Here is a 22,697-nt window from a genome sequence, read left to right as displayed (position 1 = left end):
GGTTAGGGTTATTGAAGCTATAACCTCATCTCATCAGCCATGTGAAGGGAAGCTCTCAACAACACCTTGATCCAGCTTCGAAAAAAATGACCAATTCGCTCTTTTATGTTTGACAAGAGTTACTAATTCCTACGAGTCTCATACCTTGGATGAACCTTCCTTCTTTGATGATGAAACCAGGTCTCAGCAGATGAACACACGACACACTGCTCAACCACACACAGAGTACCCCGACTGACGAGGTAGCGGAGCTGTTAAATCTCATCACATCGTCTTCACCTCAGCCAGACCGCGCAACTGCCATCATGGATCGGACCGAGCCAGGGCTGATCAAATGGTCACCCAATGCCTCCCATAGCTCATTCATACACATCAACCTCCAACACCGCATGGTCCAGTTGTATGAGCCGACAGGACATGCCCAGCGCGGACGATTCGAGTATCGGAAAGTCGCCAAACACGCTGACATCCCACCACTTACCACTTATGACTGGTCACCCTCAATGCCTGGTCTGGTGGCAGTGGGAACATCAACGGGCGTGGTCAACCTCTTGCGAGTAGACGACAACTCCAACGCCTATCTTGAGCTGGGACTCAAAATGTCACGCACATGTCACGCTGTGGCCTTCAACACGATGGGGAAGCTAGCAGTAGCTCTGGAAAGAGTGAGAAATGACAACTGCCTCTACATTTGGGACGTCAACCGACTGTCCGGGATCGACTCCTCCGTGAGGGGTTTCCCCACCAACATCAGTGCCCCTTCAGACCCTACCGACCGGCTCGAACCAAGTGTGTCCGTTTCGAGTGTCAAGTTCTTTGAGGACGACCCCAATCTTCTGGTCGCGGGCATCAAGGGGACTGGATTGAGATTGCACGACCTCAGAGACCATCATAACGCGGCAATTACGTTCCGAACAGGGTGCTGTAACAACCTCGCCATCGACTATGCCGACCCACATTATTTTGCCTCCTCCGCCTTGGATAAGCCTGGTGTGATGGTCTGGGACCGACGCTACATTGATCAGCATCATGTCAATCCAGTATATGCCAAAGCTGTGCAGTCCGACAGCCTACCGCCGGGAGGCGCTTTACGTTTGGACCATGCCGTTGACGAGGAGGCAGATTCATCACTGACGGACAATAAAAATTCATTTATCCGGGCCCTTCGTTTCTGCCGTGACCAACCTGGTTTGCTGGCAATGTTGTCACGGACAGGCCAACTCAAGGTTCTGCACACAAGGCGCGAGCATCTCGAGCCAGAGTTGGTTGTGGAAGGAAGCCCAGAGTTGCTCGAGGTTGCACGGTCGCGCGAACTCGAGCCTCTCTACGCCGACCTAGCTCGCAAGAATGACAAAGTTGTGTCTTTTGACTGGATCACGATGAGTTCCCCGGTTCTACAACCGCGCATACTGGTCCTTAGGGCCAACGGAGCATTGGATGTGGTCGAAAAGCCATCTTTTACGTCTGAATACCCATACAAAATGGTCCCATGGCAACCGCCACATCGAGGATTTGAAGGTAATTTGTCTCCATCTCACTCACTTTATGGATAACTGACATGTGGCAGAAAACACACCCTATCAAGACCTTATGGAGTTTGAACCATCTCATTCACATGCCATGCTCGGGCCATTGCTAACCGAGACCGCTCTCCTCGACAAGCCTGTCTTTGGCTCCAACAAAGTTGACGTGGCTGCTGTGGTAGAGCAGACGTTTGCTACACCACCCGAAGCAGTCCTCGCTGTTCAAGTCTCTGGGGATGCCGAGCTTCCAGCAGCATTTCATAACGCAACTACTGTTGCAGAACAGCTGAAGGCGCTGAGATCAATGGTCAAAGACACAGAGGTAGGCACTCAAGCCGAGCCGCCTTCACAACGCCACCGCCATGAGAAACTCCTCATGGAGACTATGAACTTGGCCCGCAACTCGCCCACAGCAAGAAATGTGCTGGATCACATTATGCTTCTGAGAGCCAAGGAGGGGTACTTATTCAACTATGAGAAAAACAGGGAGATTGTGTCGGATGATGTCTGGTTGAGGGATGTGTGGGCGTGGGTTTCTGGCGCTCAGGAGGCGGCATCTGATGGGGGGATGATGTCGCACCCTCTTGATATTGGATACCTGGGCGTCTACACAATATGGTCAAACGATCTCGGAAGCCGACCGCATATGAGACTTTCCGACGGCGAGCCACCACCAGACGAGGCCGGGTGGGAACGCTGCCTCAACGCGATCAACAAAAAGCTCGGCATTCCCAAATATGACGGCCCGGCGCCGACGTCGAGGCCTCACCACCGAGAGATGTGTTTGGAAATGTGCAGCTACGGTCGATCCTATGAGTCTGAGTATGAAGAGGCCATGTCTGACAGGACGCTCAAGAAAGACTCAGCCTGGTACACCATGGTCGCCGCCAACACTCTCTTCCGAGGTGACATCAAAGGCGCCGTCCAAGTTCTCAAAAAAGCCAGCAACGAGCACCCCGAACTCTTGTTTGTATCCCTCGCCCTCCAACTAATAAGCAAAGACAAGGTCGAAACCCTCGACTTTGACGCCCGCGTCGCCTCCAAAACCGACCCCTATCTCCGCGCCATTTCCTCCATCATCGCAACCGGCGACTGGGCTTCAATCGCCGACCAACCCTCCCTCCCTCTCCGCGACCGCATCTTCATCGCCTTGCGAACCTTTGACGACGACCACTTGGACTACTGGCTCCAAGCCCAAGTCAACAAAGCAATCTCCTTTGGCGACATCGAAGGGATAGTCCTTACAGGCATCACAGACTCTTTAGTCGACATCCTCTGCAGCTATGTCCACAAGTTCAACGACTTCCAAACCGCCTCACTTTTGCTCTCGATCTGCTCCCCCCGCTTCATCGACGACGTTCGCGCAACCGCATTCAGGGAAGCCTACCGCCGCTACCTCCAACGTCACCACGCGTTTTACCTCCGCGCGAAATTTGACGTCGAGTCCACCAAACGGAGCAAACACCTCGGCCGACCGACAGTGAAACCCCCCGGCCGTCAAATCGCTCTTCGCTGCGTGTATTGTGACGCGGAAACGTCAATGTCGGCCCAGCAGAACCACCCTCCTAGTCACGAGGGCACCACCCCCAATTTTATGCTGTTAGCCCCTTCTGCGTCAAGCGCTGCATCAACCCACCCATCCCCAGCCACGATATCCATCATCCCAGCAGGCAACACCTCCAAGGCCTCCAAAGGCGGGAGCAACAATCCGTTCACAGACAAGATGATCTCCAGTGGAATTTCTTGTCCCACCTGCAGACGCCATTTACCTCGCTGCGTGGTCTGTTTGGAAGTTGTGGGGCTGCCGAGGAGTGACCAGGCCCGGCATTGGCATCATAACACAGGGACGGGGGGAATTGGCGGCGGCGGTGGCAGGATAGGAGTAAGAGGCGGAGAGGATCAAGAGATGAAACTAGCGGCGAGATTTCCCACTTTTTGTCTGCAGTGCCTGCACGTCCTGCATTTGGACCACGCGAGGAAGTGGTTTGCTAGGCATAGGGAGTGTCCGGTTCCCGAGTGTAAGTGCAGGTGTAATTTCAGGGCGAATGAGGAGTTGGCGTATCGGTGAGAGGTTTTGTGGTGGTGGGTTAACTGTGAGGATTTCTTTTAAAATGTGGACTATTGTAGGACGAGTTTTAGGGGCAGGGGCACTTTCTGCTGCCGAAATGAGAAGATGTCTATCTGAGTTGAAACTGTTGAAAGGGCTATCGGGGTGCTCAGAGGAAGCCCTCACGCTCGGGATGTAAGATCGTGGAGATACTGGTCACCGAGATGAAGCTACATGAGCATGACGAATGGTGGAATATGTATCTGCACAATGTATCACGCCTGGACGAGCAAGATATTATAAACTCAAATCGTGTTTCCTCCTGGTAAGTGGGCAATTTCGATTATAGCCTCATGCCAGCTTCAAGGCTGCTTGATATTCCTCCTCCCTTCTACACTAATCCATTTCCCCCTGATAGACACCCTTGTGTCTTAAACCGCAAAATGCTTTCGCATGAATCGCCTACATCCAAGTCTCCCGTTGTCCGATTCAAAAACCTCCTGCGTCCGTTTCGAGACAAAAGGTTTCTCTTTCGACGACTTGACGTTCAAGCAACAGTCCCACACCTTCTTCTCGAGGTCCCGCGGGTTGTAAGGCGTCATGTCAAGGTCAGTTCCCCGATCTTTGAGGAGCTCGTGGAGAACCCTGAGCTTTCCTGTTGGTTTTGGTTGTCAGTCGAGCTTTACTAACTTACTAACGGCAACCTGACATGCCTGGATGGTGCCGGTCGCAACAAGGCGATGCTCCGCCATTCTCTCGACCGCCGCCACCGACTTCGAACAGTCTCCTGCAACGTTTTCAGTGACGGGTCGCGCCCTTTTTGACCTCGGTGTTGTTGTTCGCAGCCTTGTGGGGAGAGGGAGGTGCGGTGATCTTGGTGTCGGCTTCGTCTTTTGATTTCACAATCAACTTTCCATCGACGGATTTGGGTGGTTCTGTCGCTCATCTTGTCGATGGTTTGAGTGTAGTTGTTGCGAGAGTGAAAGAGAGAAATGAGGGGGAAGAGGTATTTGTTGTTCTAGTTTGAAAATTGAGGAAGCAATAGGACCTGAAGCAAGGCGGTATAGTCGCAAGCAGGGAAGGAAGGAAGGTGGTGCGGTGCGATTCTGGCTACCTACCTAGGTAAGGCACCAAGGTATCTAGGTGCGGATTGTATCGGAACCTCTATGGATATATTCGTGGTCACCGAGAGATCATGCTGGGAAACAGTTTATGTAGATTTGAACCCGCAATCCAGATAAATTTGTACATGGCGGCCCCGGTAGCTCCATGCCATATTCAAGACCATACAGGCCCTGCTATCTCTTCTCTGCCAAACCAATGCCCTGTGATACACCCCCTCAGAGGGGACCCTCACCGCAGTATGCTTCCCCTTGTACTCCACACAACCAAGCTTCCCCTTGTCTAGCCCCCTCCAATCCTGGGTGGCTCTGCTTACAAAAGGGCCCTCAGATATCGATTTCTCTTGTAGACAGCATGGCCACACATTCTTGTGATCCAGTTCACCTCTATGGTGGTTGCCCGTGTCAACATCAGCCCCACCCTCGTCGATGAATTCACGTAACGACACGGAATTCCCTAGTTGTTGAGCCATGTCAGATGGGAACCGATGGCTTATCATGGCATACCTTACTTACCTGTGTGGTACCAGTCGCAGTACGGTGATCCTATACCATCCTCAAAAGCTCCAGGCTCGAAGAGACGTTTGTAGCGCTTACATTCAGTGATTGGGGTGTTGGGGAACTTGTCCTCAGGTCCTTCGTATGGTGGAGGTGCCGTAAACTCGGGGCTCTCCATGGCGGGATTGCTGGGACAGGTGGCATTGAGGCTTTGCGTAGTGGGAGCGTCTGAGGTTGCGACCTCGGAGTGTTACCCGGTTTGTTCGTTGGAGGATGCGGCCTCGGAGCTTTGCACGACGGAATCATTTGATGTGGCCTTGGAGTTTTGTACGACAGGATGATGAGAGGATGTGACCTTGAACTTTTGTATGGCTGAATCATCGGGGCATACGCTCTTGGAGCTTGACGGAACGGAATTATCAACGAGTGTGCCCATGGAGCTTTGCCTAACTCGATCGTTCCCGTGCGTAACAGAGAATAGAAGAAGAACGCAATTCCAAGTCTTCAATGCGAAAGCTTGGATAAGACTAACTTGGGGAAGGTGAACAGAACAGCTGTTCTAGTGGTGATGGTGATGATAGAAAGATCATCACACGGAAAAGAAGAGAAAGGCTGGTTAAAATAGCGAAAATATGACCAAGTCAGATAACGCAAATGACATAAGTGAACAGGAAAGACTCATCTATCGGGTGAACCTGCTCAACTAAAAGCGCCAGATGGGGACAGAGACAAGGGGGGGGCAGAAAAGTTTGAATCAACTCTTCACGTTTTGGGCCACCGGAGACGATGACATGGAGAGCCTCAAGTGACCCGAAATGATGCAGAAATCTTGACGAGAATGACAACCATGCCTGCATATCAGCAAACCGCTTTGTAAACACCTGAATGCTAGTTTGGCTTGAGGTTGAGAAGTGATACACAGATCACTTCTGAAAACAATAATGCAACCTGAATAGCAGCTTCGTTTCTGGATACGTAACCACACAGTCTTCAACAGTATTCTTTTTCGGAACAGCGCGATATAGAAAACAGATACCAATGCCGCTTTTGTCATGTCGATGCAGAGATCATTGTAATCCATTTCCTTTTACTCAAAAGCCCAGACAGCAATATCGAGACAAGACAAACTTCCAATACATCGATAACTCTAACCCGTCCACTTATACACGATGTCCAAAAACTTTCCACCCACCTCACAATGTCCAAAACTACCCCAAACAGCCTTTCGTACACCCTCACCTTTCTCATATATAAACCCCCTACCTCATCCCGACCCCATCTCCCAATGCTATCCACCCATCTACAACCCATTGAAACAGCCTACAAACAATAATCAGCAAATTGATCGTCCTCGTCCCTGTGCCCGCGCCCGCGCCCGCCAGGAAGAGAAAGGCCGTCGACAAGAAGAGAAGCTGGTATATCCCTCCCCAACATCCATACCCGCTTCTCCTGCCCAAAGAAGAAGACGGCGATGACCTCACTTCATCCTCCCCTTTGCCCTTTCCCTTCCAAGTAGAGGGGCATCAAACCCCATAGCGAATGACAAAACGCTAACAATCCCCCCAGCAGCCAAAAATCAGTGGGGATCCATTCCCTTATCCCGAGAGGTAGAAATGTCCCTCTTCCCCGAGCACGAGCAAGCGCCTGAAGACGTTGACATGCTTGGCGAGGAAGTCCCCATCAACGTCAACGCACGCTCACTCTTCCGAGCCAGGAGACGAGGAGGTAGAGCAGGAGGAGGACCATGACGACGGGGATGTGAGAGACGCCAGATGTGTGGCCCCCTCCTTCTCTTCGTCGTCGCATGGACAAGTGAGGATTACGAAAGTATGCTGAAGGGGACGTGGACATGACTACTCCTCCACAGGTAGACTGTTCACCCCCCCACCGTTGGAGGAAAGAAGGGGCCTTGGTGTGTTCCTGGCTTGGTTGGCATTAGCCCGCTGTTTTTGTCCATCACTGCAAACACCGTTGAATAGCACGCTTGAACGACTCTCAGCCGCCGGCTACACTCACAACTTCTCGATTGACTAAAGAAAAATAATGTATACCAGACTTTACTCCCATGACAACAACAGAGGTGGTGAAAAATGGAATATAGCTCTCCCATCATCATCAGCATCATACACTCTTTCTTTCTCTCTCTCTCTTCTCGGTCTCAATCTCCTCCTCTAACCCCACATCTCTTCGTTTCTTCAACACCACAAAAGAAACACAAAGAAATATACCACCCAACCCATCAATTTTCATCCCCCTCATCATCTTTACTCATCTCAATAATCATATACGCCATAAACCATGCATCCACGATTCCTTTAACCACCCACAGCAGCACAAGAAACAAAGAAAGAAAAACGCTTCAGCTTCTGTTTGTTTTAATCCACAACCAACCACCCCCCCCGCCCCCCCTAATACCATCTCTCTGTCACTGTCCATTTTTATCCTCCTTCCTAAAAACCTCGGGGTATCATCACGCCACCACCTCTTTTCCTCCTCTCTATCACTCTCTTCATCCAACCCCCATCTACTCCATCATCCTACACCAAGGATGCGCCAACACCTGCTCGATATCCAGTCTCTGCTCCACGTTCCGATCCAGCATCTTCCGAATGAGATCAATGCTGTCGTCGCTGATGGTATACGGCACCCTCAGGTCCCGGTCCATAATCTCATCAATGCTGTAGAACGGGTTCTCCTTGTAGATGATGGTGTAGAGCAGAATGCCCAACGCCCATACATCCTGCTCTTTGCCGCCGTAGGGCCTGCCAGCCAGAACTTCTGGGGCTGCGTAGTCTGTTGTTTCATCTAATGTCAGCAATCCACAGTTTTCTGACAAGTTACCAGGAAGTCTCACCAATGGTGCCCACAAAAACATCAAACGGCCCGCTCTTGATATATGCCGCGCTCCCAAAATCAATCAGCTTGATCCTTCCCTCCCCATCCAATATGACATTCTCGTCCTTGATATCCCGGTGCACCACCAGCGCCTTGGTGTGCAGGTGGTGAATCGCTCTCGCGACCTGAACAAAGATGCTCCGGCACTCTTGCTCCTCCATGTTGGCGCGAAGCTCAATGTAGTCGAAAAGATCCATCCCCGGCAAGCCGTGCGGCACCATCTCAATGTAGTAATTCACTTCGTCCTCGAAAAAGTCCTCCATCTCGACAATGTTGGGGTGCTTGAAGCCGTCGCGACGCAGGTAGTCCAGCACGTGGATCTCCAGCGGGACGGTACCCAGTCGTCTGTCTCGCGTCCACGTGTCGACCAGAATGCGCCTCTTGGTAACATATTTGAGAATGCTGCGCTTGCCGCTGTCGCGATAACGGGCCAGCTTGACTTGGCCGTAGGCGCCTTGTCCCATTTCCTCGAGGATGACAAAGTCGTCGATCGACTTCTTCTTCTTTGCTTCTGACTTGGCATCAGCCGCGATCGCGGGTTGTTGCTGCTCCATTGGTGCCTCGGTGCCCTTGATGGCACCCCCGGTGATTTTGGCAGCGGCGCTGTAAGCAGCGTCCTTCAGCTGTCTCGCCAGCGAGGAGGCGGCCGTCTGTTCCTCCTTTGGCGGCTCGTTGTCGGAATCCGACTGCATTTCCACCGGTGTATGCGCGGGTGTTTGTCCAGGTGACGGTTGGTGAAGCGGGGTGGCAGCGCCAGAGAGCAACGGCGACGATACTCCCAAATTTGTTCTGGATGCGTGCAGGTGCCTAGAGTAGGTTATCCACAAAGCATAAACCATCTCTGTGTGTGGCACCACAAATTTGTCGTTGGCTCCCCCAGACGCCGAGTCGTCATCGCTCCCCTCCTCGACCACCTCCTCGTGGATCGTGGTTTGGTGTTCACTCTTCACCACGCGCATCTGAATGTCAATTTTGAGTTCGGAGCCATCCCGATGCTTGGCCGGAAGACCTTCGGGCCGCAAAAATCCCGTTGCAGCATCCGGCCGGCCCTCTCTGAGGGCAAGGAAGGCCGATGCTTTCCTGAAGGAGTGCTCCGGAATCACGATGCCATCAACCAAGTGAATGCCATCTTCGTCCGTCAGAATCTGAAGGATCCTGTCAAAGTTTGGCACCAGGCTGTTGATAGACATCCCGTCCGGCTTCTCGTGACCGAAAAGGGCGCCACAAAAGACAGAGTTTGAGCTCTTGATCTTCAAGCTCTGAGGGGCTACCACAACGATACCGGCAATGTGGGGGAAACTGGACACTCGCAGTTCAGTTGTCCCCCGGACCTGCTCAACTGTGGCCGGAATGTTGATTCTGTCGCAGTTTCGGCAGGTGTAGTACTTCTTCTTGGTAATCTCATAGTAGTCGACCTCGCCGAACCGTGGGTCAAAGCCTTGGCGCGGAATACGGGGTATCAACCGCCCAACGTCCAGACCAGGCTGGATCGTCTCGTCTCCCCAAATAGGGCCCAGCGCACCGGAAAGTTTGACAACGTTGCCGTCTTCGTCAACGTCCACATACGCAACGTCCTCGTGGATCTCCTCCAAGACCCAGATGAGGCCCACCTTCTTCTCCTTCACCCACAAGCTGGCCGAACCCGTTGCGCCGTTTCGCTTTTGGATCGGGACCACGTCTCCGCACAGCAGCACGCCCCTAGACTTGCTGTTGTTATGAGCATGCCCCGGCTTTGGTGGCTTAGGGTCGCCGTTGTGGATCGTTGCAGGTCGCCGGCCAGTCTTGGGGGCCTGCGTCCTCGAATTGGGTTTGCTCAAGAGTTTTGCCGTAATTCCACCCCCCGCGAGCACCGAGCAGACTCTTAGTCGGCGTGATTACTTTCGTCGGTGATGGGGCATCGTTCTCAGAGCCATCTCCCGCATCGTCGTGCACGCCCGCCTGCAGCTTTCGCGACAGCCAGTTCCGCCTTTCTTCCTGCACCACCTCCAAGATACCCATCTTCCTGACCTCGGCCTTGGTCACACCAAAAAGCAAACAGGCAAGATCGTTGGCGGCAAGAATCGTCCATGGTGGCTTCGACTCTGTGGTGAAAATGGCCTGGGCGGCAGGTACCCATCTCGTGGAGCCATGTGCCGCACCCGGCAGCGAGGTAGCTGTGTTGATCATGGGAGTGAAGGCTTGCTGAGGTGATTTTCGCGAGATGATGTGCTGTGCTTGGACCGGCTCGGTGGCAAGGAACGGCTGGGCCATGGCGTCCATAAGCTTTTGCTGCACCGATATTTGGACAGTGTCGGTCATGGTCCGCTTCAGCGCAGCGTTCGGACGAATAGCAGGTGGAGGTGTCGTCTTCCCGGTTGTGTGCGTTTTTGCTGTCGTGCCGCTCTCGTTGGTGGGGGTTCTCGATGAGCTCTCAGAGTCGGGCTCTCCTCCCATGAGGAGCTGAGGTCTGGGGAGGGGTGCAGTAGCCGGCGCATCCTTCAGCTCAGCAGGTTCCAGGGTCAAGGGGGACAACAAGGGCGTTCTCTCGATCGGACCTGGGCTTTCAGTCCTCGGGATGAACTCCTTATCAAACACATTCTCGTCAGACATGGTTGCAGGACCGCTCAGTGGACCTGTGGGGATGCTAAGGTCCCCATTTGGAATGTTACCAGCCCCTACCAGTTGGGCTTTCGCGAGGAGGTCCAGCATGTTCTGCATCTCCACGTCACCAGTGACCCGAGCTTGCGCGCTGGCCATGGCAGCGCTCGTCGAGACCGACCAGCCCATCCGATCTTTCATAAACTCGATGGACTTTTTGAGGACATTTTGGCGGCTGTGCAAAAGGTCTTCAGACTGATGCGCAAACGAAAAGGAATGCAACGACTCGGACGGAAAGCGGTTCAGGTCTTCAGTAAAGGCAGGAGAAGTTGGGCCAGGAGAGATGGGTGTGTTGCCCATGTCGGACAGCACCGAAACGGACGAGCATCTGGTGAGAGCGCTGAGAGAAGGTGCCCGACTTCCAGAGGAAGGCATCGTGGGAGCTCGAACGGGATTGTGTTGCTGCCGGATGCGCCTGAGCCCTGACAGGCCCAAGCCGTGATCGTGGTCCGTCATGATTGAGCTCCTGAAAGGACCAACATGTCAGTATTTTCAGCTCAGGCAGTTCAAAGACCAAACACAGTGACGAAGCCCCAACACATCTCGACTCGAGCTAACCTTGTGATGGTGTCATATTCCGTGGCAGAGGGCCCAGCATCAAACGAGAATCGGATTCGAGCCTTTTCAGAGTTATCACCGCCCATATGCCCTAGGTTTCCCGTGCTTCGGTTCTTTGGGATGTGCAAGCCCGGCGAGAGCCTTGACCGGCCGCGCTGCTCCTCGGCATCGTGTCGTGTTTCGTCGCCTGTCACCGGGTTGGCCCCTTGTCAGCACTGACTCCGACTGTGCGGGCAAAGAAGAGCGGCGTAGCATTAGGTATCCGTGAAACCCACCATTGTTATGGTTCCCACCATATACACCGAGCATAATTGGCGCAAGCAGAGTGTATCCAGTGGTCTGCAGTGTAGCAAATGCGTATGGAAGGTTATGTGTTGGAGAGAGGCTCGTGGCTCGTGGCTCGTGGCTCGTGTCTCCTGGCTCGCGGGGTTGGCAAGAGTTGAGCCCAAGCTACGTCTGTCTGTAGGGTGTGGTCAAGCTCAAAGACAAGACAAGATTCAGAGCCCACCCCTCTTTGTATTTGGTCCCCTAGTACTTTGGCGGCGCAGAAAATAGCTGGTGTCTTGAGTACGGAGGTAGGGCAGCGGCGAGTGCAGGGGACGAGGTGCAGATTTTTGAAGCTCTCGATAGGGCTGCCAGGTGAGGTATGCATGCACTTTCGAAATCGGAGGGCCCGTTGAGGAAGAGTGCGACTGCGACTGCGGCTGCGACCGCGACTGGACAAGCGACGGGCAGCAGTGGAGGGACGGATGGGTTCGAGTTGATTCGACCGTGGCTGCTGTCAGTCAGATGCCTTGTGGTTCTCTCAAAGTCTGGATAGGTGCCTGATGGAATCGTGTCGCTGACCGTCGCACGTTGTTTGCAGCGAAATCGAGATTGTGAGGATGATCTGTCACTCGCTGGGTCCGCTCTTGCAAGTATTTAGCGGGCTGCCCCAAGTTTAGATGTGCATGACGAGCAGTGATGGGGCGGGCAGAGGGGGAGTTCAGGTTGGCCACCATAGGGCAGCCCATCGCGGCACAGTGCGCACACGGTAGAACATTTGGCCGCAGTGATCATCCCGAGGCCAAAAAGCCCCAAACGGCCACACAGACCCCCGCGGCCCGGCGCGGTAAGCGCTGAAGTGGCTTTTTGTTCTGCCGCTTCAAAGGGCAAAAGTCAACAAATGCTCGATACAACAACGGCATGACACAGGTCCGTTTCTCCAGGCATCCAGGACGGGTTAGGGCTGTGTAATATCTCTGATGAACTACCACGCGTGTTCCTGTTCCCCCGCTGGTATCACGAAATGAGGATGGCTGCAGGCTTGCTTCTCTCTGCCCAGTTAGAGACCACCTTCAACCCAACCAGCCAAGCCCGCCACAGTCCCAAGCTGCTGGAAACGCACTGTGGACCCCGAACGAAACCCTCATTCCTCGAATTCCTTCCCTGCTTTTTGGTGAGATCCGCATGGCTGCCGTTGCATTGGTTGCAGTCCCAACGCGGGGGCCCATGTGAAAAGAACGGCAGGCCAACTGGGGTTCAGCAGGTGTTTGGGTTTTGGTCTCATCGTTGCAAGGCCCTCCGGCAGTTGCTTAACTGACAGATATTGAACTACCTTGGAAGGTATTCAGACGACGACGGCTTCCAGCAGCCACTACGGGCAGTGGCACAAGAGGCACAGAGGCACAGCAGCCACTCAGCGAAAGACGTCTCCGGCGAGGTCATCGTGCAGCTTCCCAGCATCTTGTCATGTTGATCATTTCCAGAGTTTGCTGTTTCTTTTCCGCAGGTCAGACCCTGCGATGGTCCCCAATGTCGCACGATCGCATGGCCTGCATGATTTTCGAGGTATTTTATCGCCCTGAATCCAAGACACAACCACGACATCGTGATCTCATTCCAGCGCTCATGGAGGGGAAATGCCAGAGGTGAAGAATCACCAACAACCCCCGCATGCATCCCGCGTGTAGAAGGTAGTATTCCGATCTCGCTTCGAAGTCATACATCCCTAGCAACATCGCTCTCACACACACTACGACCTGTCAAGCCAAAATTACTCAGAGCTCAGTTGTGGGGAGATGGTATCATGGGATCTTGCAGTCAGCTGCTTATATGAGGTGATGCTGTCCACCAGCACATTTTTTCGCTCTTTTTGGGCATCACAGCAGATGGGCCAAGCCTAGGAAGCCACTCGCCAAGCGTGGGGAGCTGCAAGCTTCGGGAAGCACCAGAAGAAGGCCCGGCCGTGGAAAGGCTCCACTTTGCTGAGCTTCCGGGGCCGACCCTCCGCGCCGGGTCGGTGTCCGGCCCACCATCTCGGGTGGATGAAACGGCCAGAAGGACGGGAGATGTTCTCGGGGCCAATGTGGCCAACACGTCAGAAATCAAACAAAAATAACTACATAAATAGTGATGGTCGACCCCAATTCAAGCAACCTCCAACTGGCATGATCCCGTGGCCATAGTCCCATGTTCCTGCTTGACGCTTTGCACAGAGGAACGGTCACTTGGGACGTTCGTCTGGACGAGTCATGTCAGCAGACTTTGCTCTGCCACCGCCTCCCCACCCTATGCTACTTTTTGGAACCCCTACAAGTAGCCACATGGTTAGTAGATGTGAATGGCGAGCTCTTGCCCCGAGCGAACCACCTCGTTGCATGCTGTCCTCTTCTTCTTCTTCTTCTTCTTCTTCTTCTTCTTCTTCTTCTTCTTCTTCTTCATCCAGAGTTGTGCGCAGCCAAGCGCTGGGTTTACGGCCCGGATGCAAGCCGTCTGACCGATAGGTGATGCTCATTGGAAGACCGCTCGCTCACTGCAGGGTCCCCCCTTGCCCTACACACCAAGAAAGCCACCCGCAGAATATTCCCTTTCCGTTCTCTTGCCAAAATATAAGTCCGCTCGCTACCTGACTCTGTTTCGAGGTGGTATTCCTGGCTTCGGCTGGCTGTGTCTATGGCATTGTCGGGATGGCGAATTGGCGGGGTAAAGATTGATAAGTGACAGTGAGGGGCAGATCTGCGCTGGATAAGCCGGGCTGATAAGGGGTCTTTTGGCCACCCACTCCCAGCTCAGAGCTTTGCTGACCACCACTTCCATGGTAACAATGGTGCTGACGGGCTAAACGGCGGCTCCGTCTCTCTTTGTTGAGCAACGCCATGTTTTCGATCAACAAGAATCACAGACAACAGAAGCCAAGATGGGGCCAACATCAACCACAAAGATAAGATAAGACCAGGAGGGGTCGCATGGGCGACGAAAACAAACATTGGAACACCAAGAACCAATCGCCATCAGTGGTATAAGTCACGAACGAGTCGATGGATGCCACGAAGACTGGTCAGATGCGGGCTCTTGAGTGCAGCTGGCCTCCCTTTTTTTTTTTTTGTTCTCGGGTCCTCTGGCTCTTCCCCAAAAGAGACGGTGGACGCTTGGATGCAGGGAAACTCGTGCAACCACACCACCACAAATGTTGGAGAACCCTTGCCTTTCCCTGGTTATCCTATTCGGACTAAGGGTATTCGGGATGCCATTTGCCTGGTAAATCAGAAATCCGGTGGGGGGGAGGGGGACAACCGGACTTTTCTGGCTGCAGTCCTAGGACCCTGCGGGAATCCATCCAGGCACAGTATTCGTATCTAGGTATCCATCTTATCGTCGGTCTCTCTCTTGACCTGTTTCTGACATTTTACATAACTCCCAGCCTTTGCACCGACTCCCATCTCAACTTTTTCTGTTCTCTCCCCTGCATGAAACAACTGGCTCCCATTGCTCCCCGACCGCCTGAGGCTGAACTCCCTGTCCTGGCCAGACCTTCGCAGTTTCTCCTGACGGTCCAATCACTTCCGCACCGGGAAAGTCGGCCACACCATCCCACGGATCAACACACCTCGCAGCCGGCCAGGTCCCAAAAGATCCAATTCTTCTCTAGTGCCTCTCTCGCTCTCCCCGCTTTGATCTGCACCAGCTCGACCAGCCAAAGTTTCCAGAGATCCCGAGCTTCTCAAACAGGCACAAGGCCCTAGGAACCGAATCAGGGCTTGACCACGAGTAGTCAGGGAACAGCTGGTGAACTTGATAGGACTTGCCGCTGGAACCACGAGGTTCACGGACTCGTCCTTTGTCTTTGCTGGTCGTTGCCCCTCGCCCGCTGCCCTATTCTGGAACACCCCCACTCCACCATTGACTTAAAACAGCGCCACTCTTCCCGGTTCAGCGATCCCGAGGCGCCATTGGAAGGGGGGAACCCATAAACAACGCACTGCCTTCTTGATAACCGTCTTTGCTGTCCCCCTTTCTTCTAGAATCCGTTATTTTGATTACTTGAAACTTCTTTCTTGCTTTCCTCCGTGGTTCATTTGCTTGTCAGATTCCAAACCAAAACTCCGGATACGGTTCCCGGTCCTGTCGCCGTTATGGCCGACTCCACTATTTCCCACACGACCCCGGGTTCGCCGGCGAGCCCCGCTTCCGAGGCCGGCAGCTTGGACGTCCAGCCCGGAGGTGATGCTGCTGAGCAATTCCCGGTGTTGCAGCACAAGAGCAAAGGCCGGCAAAGACTTCTGAGGGGTCTGCAGCGGATATCGTCTTCGCAGAGCCTCCGTGCCCGAATCAGTCGTCCCAGAGCGTCGAGCGCCCCGTATAGAAGCTCGGCTTCTTCGCTGTCGTGTGTGAGCCTGGCTTCGACGCCGTCACCGTTTGGCCAACCGAGCAGCAGTTCCTCCTACTTTTCGTTTGGAGACGTGTCAACCGCCCCGACTTCCGTTGCCGCAACGCCGGCTGTCGAGACACCGGGTTACGATGGCATCGAGTCTGTCTTGGCGGTTCGCAAGGTTGACCACCCCGTTTCCGCGCCGATGACCATCTCTTTGCCGACGGAAATCAAGAAGAGGGCCAAGATTTTCAATTTCTGGGACACGATACCGAATGAGATCAAAATCCATGTTCTCTCGTTCCTCTCGCCAAAAGAGCTTGTCCGGATCTCACGAGTGTCAAAGAGGTTCCATGAGCTGTGCTTTGATGGCCAGCTTTGGACGGAATTCGACGCCTCAAAGTTCTACAGAGAGATCCCAGCCGAGTCGTTGACCAAGATTCTGGAAACGGCCGGACCGTTTGTGCACGACCTCAACCTCAGGGGCTGCCTCCAAATCGAGCACATGCAACGGGCTCAGCGCTTGGTTGCCGCCTGCCACAACCTCTACAGCACTTCGTTGGAAGGGTGCCGTAACTTCCAACGGCCGACTCTACACACCCTCCTCAAGGCTAACAACCAGCTCGTTCACCTCAACCTCACCGGCCTCCCAGCAGTCAACAATGCCACCTGCAAGATCATCTCCCGAGAATGCCCCGACTTGGAGACCCTCGATGTTTCTGGTTGCAAACAAATGGACGCCCGCGGCATCCGATTCGTCCTCGAAGGCTGCCCCAAACTCCGTGACCTCCGCGCGAGCAATGTCCGCGGTTTTTCGTCCGACGCCGACGTAGCAACCGCCATCTTTTCGACCAACAACCTCGAGCGACTGATCCTATCCAACTGCTCCGACATGACAGACGACACCTTCAGAATCATGATCTTGGGACCAACCCCCGAATTCGACATGCTCACCAACCGCCCTCTAACACCCCCTCGCAAACTCCGCCACCTGGACCTCACCCACTGCAGCCGCCTATCAGACAACAGCATCAAATCCCTCGCCTACGTCACCCCCCACCTCGAAGGCCTCTCCCTGTCGAACCTCACCCAGCTGACCGACTCGGCCCTCGACCCAATTCTCGCCTCATGCCCCAACCTCACCCACCTCGACCTGGAAGAGTTGCCTCATTTAACCAACTCTTCATTCATGGCCCTGTCTCGAGCCCCGTGCTCGACAAAGCTGGAGCACCTCTCCATCTCGGGGTGTGACTCTGTCTCGGACGTGGGGATGCTACCCGTTTTTCAGGCGTGCACAAGCCTGAAATCAGTCGTGATGGACAACACCCGCATTTCGAACCTTACTCTTACCGAGGCGGCCAATATGGTTCGGAACCGAAGCCTATCCCCCCCATCATCGGCTTCTTCTTCTCCTCCCCTCCCGAGGACTACGCTTGAGCTGACGGTGTATGATACCCCCCTTGTCACCTGGACGGGGGTTCTCGAGATCCTATCTAGGAACTCGGAGCCTCCGATGGCAAGACCGGCAAAGGATGGGGTTGTTGAGATTGGCGGGGGGAGGAAAGGGAAGGAGGTGATTGGACTGAGGTGTTTTCACACGTGGCAGATGACTGTCGATGAGCATACGAGGCGGGTGCTGAAGGGGGATTTGGGGGGTGCGAGGAGGGTGGAGAGGAAGTGGGCCGAGTACATGCAGGCGGAGAACGAGATGGAGGTTGCGGGAGGGTGGAGGAGACGGAGGAGGGTGACGGCGACGAGGGCGGTGTTGGAGGAGGATCAGGGGGTGCACCAGCAGGGGCACAGGGGGAGGGGGAGGGGGAGGACGGTGGGGTGTGCGGTTATGTAAGGGGTTGGTTGCTGGGGTGATGAATAGGGGGGTTGGGGCAAAGTAAAGAAAGTGCTTCTTGCTTTGTTGGCTGGGCCCAAACATACATACATACATACATACATACACGGAGAAGGCGCTCGGTTAGTTTTGGGACCTTTATTTTTTTTTCTTTTTTGTTTGGGACATTTTGCAGCATTTGGATTATCAATTTGGTCGTCTTCAAGGACTGGGACAGGAGGAGATCGAGACACAAACGGAGACAATCCAGACAGGTGCTCGGTTTGTCTGCCCAAGTTGCATTTTCTCAAGTACATAGCTTTGAATTGTTAAGCGCAGGGCGTGGGTTTTCTTTTTTTTTATACAAGGAGTTTTGACCTGGATGGGATTGGGAGGGTTTTGTTTGCTGTTTTAAGGAGAGAGGTTGTCGTGTGGTTTACGTACAATGGGGGAATTGGTGGCGTAGACTAGCAGTTAGGGATGGCAAGTTTGGCTTGTAGATGAAGTATATGAACAAGCTATTTCACACAAAGATTCGATGGTTGTAAGAGCAGTGGCGAGAGGCATATTGCTCCAGTAGGGAGGGTGGTTGATAGAGAGGGTACAAAGACTGGTCAAACAGGGGCAAACTAGGAGCCTATCAAATGCTCTCAAGCGGTCAATGTTCAAATATCATACAAAACCTCTGTCTCTCCAACACCCAAGCAATGTCACAGCAACACATATATACAGTTCCCCCATGCCATGACATGCTCTCTCTCTCTCTCTCTCTCTCTCTCTTTCTTATAGTGTACGGTATCTCTGTTTCCCCCCTTTCTATCTATCTTTCCCACCAGAAAAAAAAAATCTATTCCTTCTTCCCAGCCTTAGCCGCCTTCTTGGCAGCCTCCTTGGCCAACTTCTCCTTCCTCGCAATCTGCGCCTCAACTCCAATCCCACCAAACACCAGCCCAACCCCCAACCACTGCATCTGGGACAGCGTATGCCCAAACGCAATCACGCTCAGAATCATGGTGAACATCTTCCTCGTCACCGTGACAGTAACGAGCAGCACCGACGAGAAAGTCGAGAGCGTATGGACTAGAAAAATTCCCATCCTGTTAGCCAACCCACCCATCCAACCATCATCATCATCATCAACATCAACCACAATCCTTCAAAATAAAAACAACTCACAAATAAAAACCTGCCCCACACACCCACAAACCGCAAACCCAAGCACATCCCTCCAAACACGCGGGTGCCTCCCCAAAAACTCCAGCGCAGCCACCAGCTCCCCCCCACCCCCAGCAACATCCATCCCAAACCACCTCCCCACCCCCGTCCTCACCAACCACGGGCTCATCACCAAATACCCCCCTGTCAGCGCCCCGCTCAGCAAATTATTCGCAGCCATCATCTGCGGCCCCGTATAGCTCCTATCAGCCCCAAAGATGTAATCCTGCGTACTGTTCGTCAACCCGTCAAACAGCAAGTTGATCCCCAACAGCAACATCCCCCACCCCGTCTGCCCCGAATTCCCTCCGCCTCCCGCCTTGTGCTTCTTACTCCCCGAATGCAGCGTGAAAACCGCCACCCCCGTCGTGACCGCCGCAACAACCAAGTATTTATAAAGCGGGTACCTCTTCCTAAAAACCGTCACATGCAGCGCCATCACCGGCAGCAACTTGCACGACTTGGCCAGGATGAACGTGATGTAGTCGATGTGCCCCAAAGCAGCGTACCCAAACGGCGCGGCCAACGCGTTCGTCACCGCGACAAGCAGCAACGGTGGCAAGATCCCCCTGTTGGGGACCGGACTCTTCATCTTCTCCCCTTTGGGTGTGCTCACCCACGTGAAGAGCAGCCCGCCCAAGCCGGCAAACAGGCTCTGGATTGTGAGGAGAAAAACCGAGAACTTGAACCTTTCCTTGTTCGGGCCGTGGGTGGTCGTTGTGAGTTTTTCTTGGAGGTAGGCCCAGGTTAGACTGTCCATCGTTAGCAATCACGGCTGTTGTTTGGAAAGGGGGACAGAGGAAAACAAACAAGGAGGCATATATCCCCGCCACGCAGACAACAAGCGTCACTACGCCCGCCTCCTTCTTCCCCGGCTTCGTCACCACCACGACGGCGTCTGCAATCTCCCTTTCCACCTTTTCCGCCACCGTCCCATTCTCCTCTTCGACAACCCGTCCACTCGCCGTCCGTTTCAGTTCCCCCGCGGTGTACTCAGACGACGGCTCCCGCCTGATCGGCACGGCTTTGGTGCGAGCCATCTTGGTCTCTCGTAACCCGTCCGTTTGTTGGTTGCGCGCTGTGTATAGCTTTCGTCAGTTTTGCGCAAGCTGCTGCTGTTCGCAAAAGGTGAATTGGAATTTATTTCCAATCTCACTTCCTAAAATTAGTCAAGAAAAAAAATCAATTGGCGCAATCTGTCCAAATCGCGTTCACAATGAGACGGAAACCGCGCCGCGCTCATCAAGGTGGTGTGTCACCAAAAAGAGGTTCCGGACAGGGTGGCTTTATCAGAAAGATCACCCCTGTCACTTAGCTATCCTAGTGAACTGCTCAGTGCTGCTTCCCCTGTTCCCGCACCGTTTCCCCCCCCCCCCCTGGCCCACCCGGCAGCGGCGGGGGCCCTGCTCCGGCATTCGAGAACTCTGGGGAACCCAGAAAAGAAAAATGCCAAGAGAGGGTTACGGCTGGATAACCCTAGATGATTTTAAAAAAAGAGAGCTTAGACAACCCTGGAGCAAACCTATCAAACCAGACCTTCACATCGACACTTTTATGTACAGTACATCACATAAAAATCACCCTGGAAGCAAAGGCAAAGTCATCGTAATGCTCATATTGATCTTCTCCAGTCTACACCTAAATGCCCATCTCTACATCCCTCCAGAGATCAGTAGAGACAAGTGAGTAATCTTGGTTCTAGAGCGGTGGCGGAGCTAGCTAGTGATGGTGACCGCAGGCAAAGCAGAAAACCATCGCCTCGTCCACACACAAGACTGGAAAAGGAAAAAAAAAGCTGTGAATTTTGAGATTGGCTAGACCTATTCGGTTCGCGCGGCTATATTGAGCATGTTGAAGTCCAAGCGTCGGTTGGGGGGTGTAAAGGCGGAAAATAAGATGGGGTGGACGTGGTGAAAAGAGTTTTGGTGTTTATCGGTTTTTTTTTCGTTGTAAGCGGAGGGGGTTGTGAGAACTGATTCGAGAACTAAGTGGTGTGACGTATCGCACTGGGGAGGGGAATTCGATTTCGGTGGCTGGGCGTGCTCTCTGTGTGGGTGTGACCCCAAGAGCTTTGTTGCCCACGAGCCCGTATAGTTGTGGTGCTAATTGTTGATGGGGGTGATCGTGATCCGTCGTTTGGCGGCCACCGATGAAGATGAGATTGGTAAGGGTGAGGGAGTGAAATGCCTGCCGGGGAAAAAAGTGGCTGGCGAAATGCTTTTGGTAAGGAAATGTCATCACATCGTATCCCGCCCCCCCAAAATGATGTGCCTTGCGGCAGTCAGATCTGGAAATGACCCATAGCGAGGGACTGCCAAATCCAACACCAACCAGGAAAACAAATAGTAATAATAAAAAAACGCCCGGATCGTGGCTGGCAGCTCACCATCATCCTACCCTCGGAAACTCCTTCAGGTACATCATATACGAAGTATTACAGCCGGGGACCTCTCTGGTCCTCTTCTCCATCCTAAGCAGAAACCTGACCAGATTGTTGCATCTCCTGGCGACGAATCTTCTCGGCCTCGAGGTTCTCGTACAGAAGATAGAGGGCCGTCTCGTTGGCCTTGGCGCTACCCATGATGGTGAACATGCGCTCACCGGTATCGTCATGAGGGGCCTGTTCACCCCGGTCAGCACACACCACTTGTCATCTCAGATAAAGAGGCACCCACCTTGGCAATCGAGATGCGAGCTCCAGAAGTCTTGCGGATCTCGCTAATCTTGGAACCAGCACGGCCAATGATGCAGCCAACCATATCAGCGGGAATACTGATGTTCTGCGTCTGGATTTCCTCGCCGTTCTCGTCGTGTGTGGGAGGGCCGCGCTGAGCAGCATCGGAATCGGAGCGACGGTTGTACTGGCGAGGGCCGCCATTGCTAAAGTCGGCGCCGTTGCCGGTCCGTGTAACACGGGATGAACCGCCATAGGGGGCCCTCTCCTGGGGGTAGCTGCTAGCACCTCCCATCGCCGGCGCGCCCGCGCCAGTTCCTGTGCGAACCACAGGGTTGTAGAGGACAGTGCCCTGGCCGCGCTGCCAGTCGTCGACCAAGCACTTGCAAATCTCCCAAGTCGCACGCTGGATGCCCTCAGGGGTGCCTTGGACCTCGACAACACGCTCGGTAGACTGCGGCAGCATTTCCTTTTGCGCAACCATGCGCACGCCCGACACATCCTGGATATGCTTGATTTTGAGACCTTGTCTACCAATAACGGTGCCCATCTGGTTGTGAGAGATAAGAAGCTTGATGGCTGTGTTGTCCCACCAGGTTAGCGCAGTGAACAGAGATGGTCATCAAGCAGAGCACATACGATGAGTTCCATTGGCAGCGACGACGCCTCCCATGCCCATGGCAGGAGCGCCTTCCATCAGAGCAGAGGCAACCTTGGCATAGGCCTTGGAGATGGCTTCGCAGCCGCCGGTGATGGTGAGAACACGGTCATAGACGCCGGGAACAACCTTGCTCACGCCAGCCTTGACGCCAGTCTCATCACGCAAATCAGCGACATTCTTGCCAGCCTTTCCAATGATTACCCCAGCTTCCTTCGAAGACACAATAGCCCGCAAGGTCATCTGGGTTTGTGCGTATTCCTCGTCCGTCTTGGGAGCCGGCTCTCCATCGGGACCAAGGCGCGGCTCGTCGTTGAGCTTGAGCTGGTCGAAGGATTCGTTGAGGTCGGCGCCGTTGGACGGGACAGAGTCTTGAGGGGCAGACATATTGAGGATTGGGTTAGGGGGGTTGGGGG

At 53.8% G+C, this 22,697-nt stretch overlaps 5 protein-coding genes across 5 annotated transcripts; 2 read left to right on the top strand and 3 right to left on the bottom strand.

Annotated features, from left to right (window-relative positions):
• Positions 1-305: 305 nt before the first annotated feature.
• PODANS_7_9150 (uncharacterized protein) lies at positions 306-3,591 on the top strand (the record flags this gene model as incomplete). The annotated part of the gene is made up of 2 exons (XM_001908246.1): positions 306-1,518; positions 1,586-3,591. 2 exons carry the CDS (start codon positions 306-308, stop codon positions 3,589-3,591), a joined length of 3,219 nt encoding a protein of 1,072 aa, XP_001908281.1.
• A 4,122-nt stretch (positions 3,592-7,713) lies between these two features.
• PODANS_7_9140 (uncharacterized protein) lies at positions 7,714-11,575 on the bottom strand (the record flags this gene model as incomplete). The annotated part of the gene is made up of 5 exons (XM_001908245.1): positions 7,714-7,973; positions 8,044-9,942; positions 10,079-11,187; positions 11,280-11,466; positions 11,554-11,575. The coding sequence occupies 5 exons, from the start codon at positions 11,573-11,575 to the stop codon at positions 7,714-7,716; spliced, it is 3,477 nt and encodes a 1,158-aa protein (XP_001908280.1).
• A 4,098-nt stretch (positions 11,576-15,673) lies between these two features.
• On the top strand, positions 15,674-17,755 carry PODANS_7_9130 (uncharacterized protein; the record flags this gene model as incomplete). Its single annotated transcript, XM_001908244.1, has 1 exon — positions 15,674-17,755. The coding sequence occupies one exon, from the start codon at positions 15,674-15,676 to the stop codon at positions 17,753-17,755; it is 2,082 nt and encodes a 693-aa protein (XP_001908279.1).
• Positions 17,756-18,890: 1,135 nt separating this feature from the next.
• Positions 18,891-19,709, bottom strand: PODANS_7_9120 (uncharacterized protein; the record flags this gene model as incomplete). Its single annotated transcript, XM_001908243.1, has 1 exon — positions 18,891-19,709. One exon carries the CDS (start codon positions 19,707-19,709, stop codon positions 18,891-18,893), a length of 819 nt encoding a protein of 272 aa, XP_001908278.1.
• A 1,710-nt stretch (positions 19,710-21,419) lies between these two features.
• On the bottom strand, positions 21,420-22,695 carry PODANS_7_9110 (uncharacterized protein; the record flags this gene model as incomplete). Its single annotated transcript, XM_001908242.1, has 3 exons — positions 21,420-21,569; positions 21,625-22,202; positions 22,263-22,695. Coding segments are annotated over 3 exons (1,161 nt in total), but the record flags the coding sequence as incomplete, so codon positions are not given.
• Positions 22,696-22,697: the final 2 nt, after the last annotated feature.

Source organism: Podospora anserina, chromosome 7 (genome assembly GCF_000226545.1).
Source record: "Podospora anserina S mat+ genomic DNA chromosome 7, supercontig 1".
Lineage (NCBI taxonomy): Eukaryota > Fungi > Ascomycota > Sordariomycetes > Sordariales > Podosporaceae > Podospora > Podospora anserina.
The sequence above is the reverse complement of the archived record's forward strand: the minus strand, read 5'-3'. Positions and strand labels throughout refer to the sequence as shown.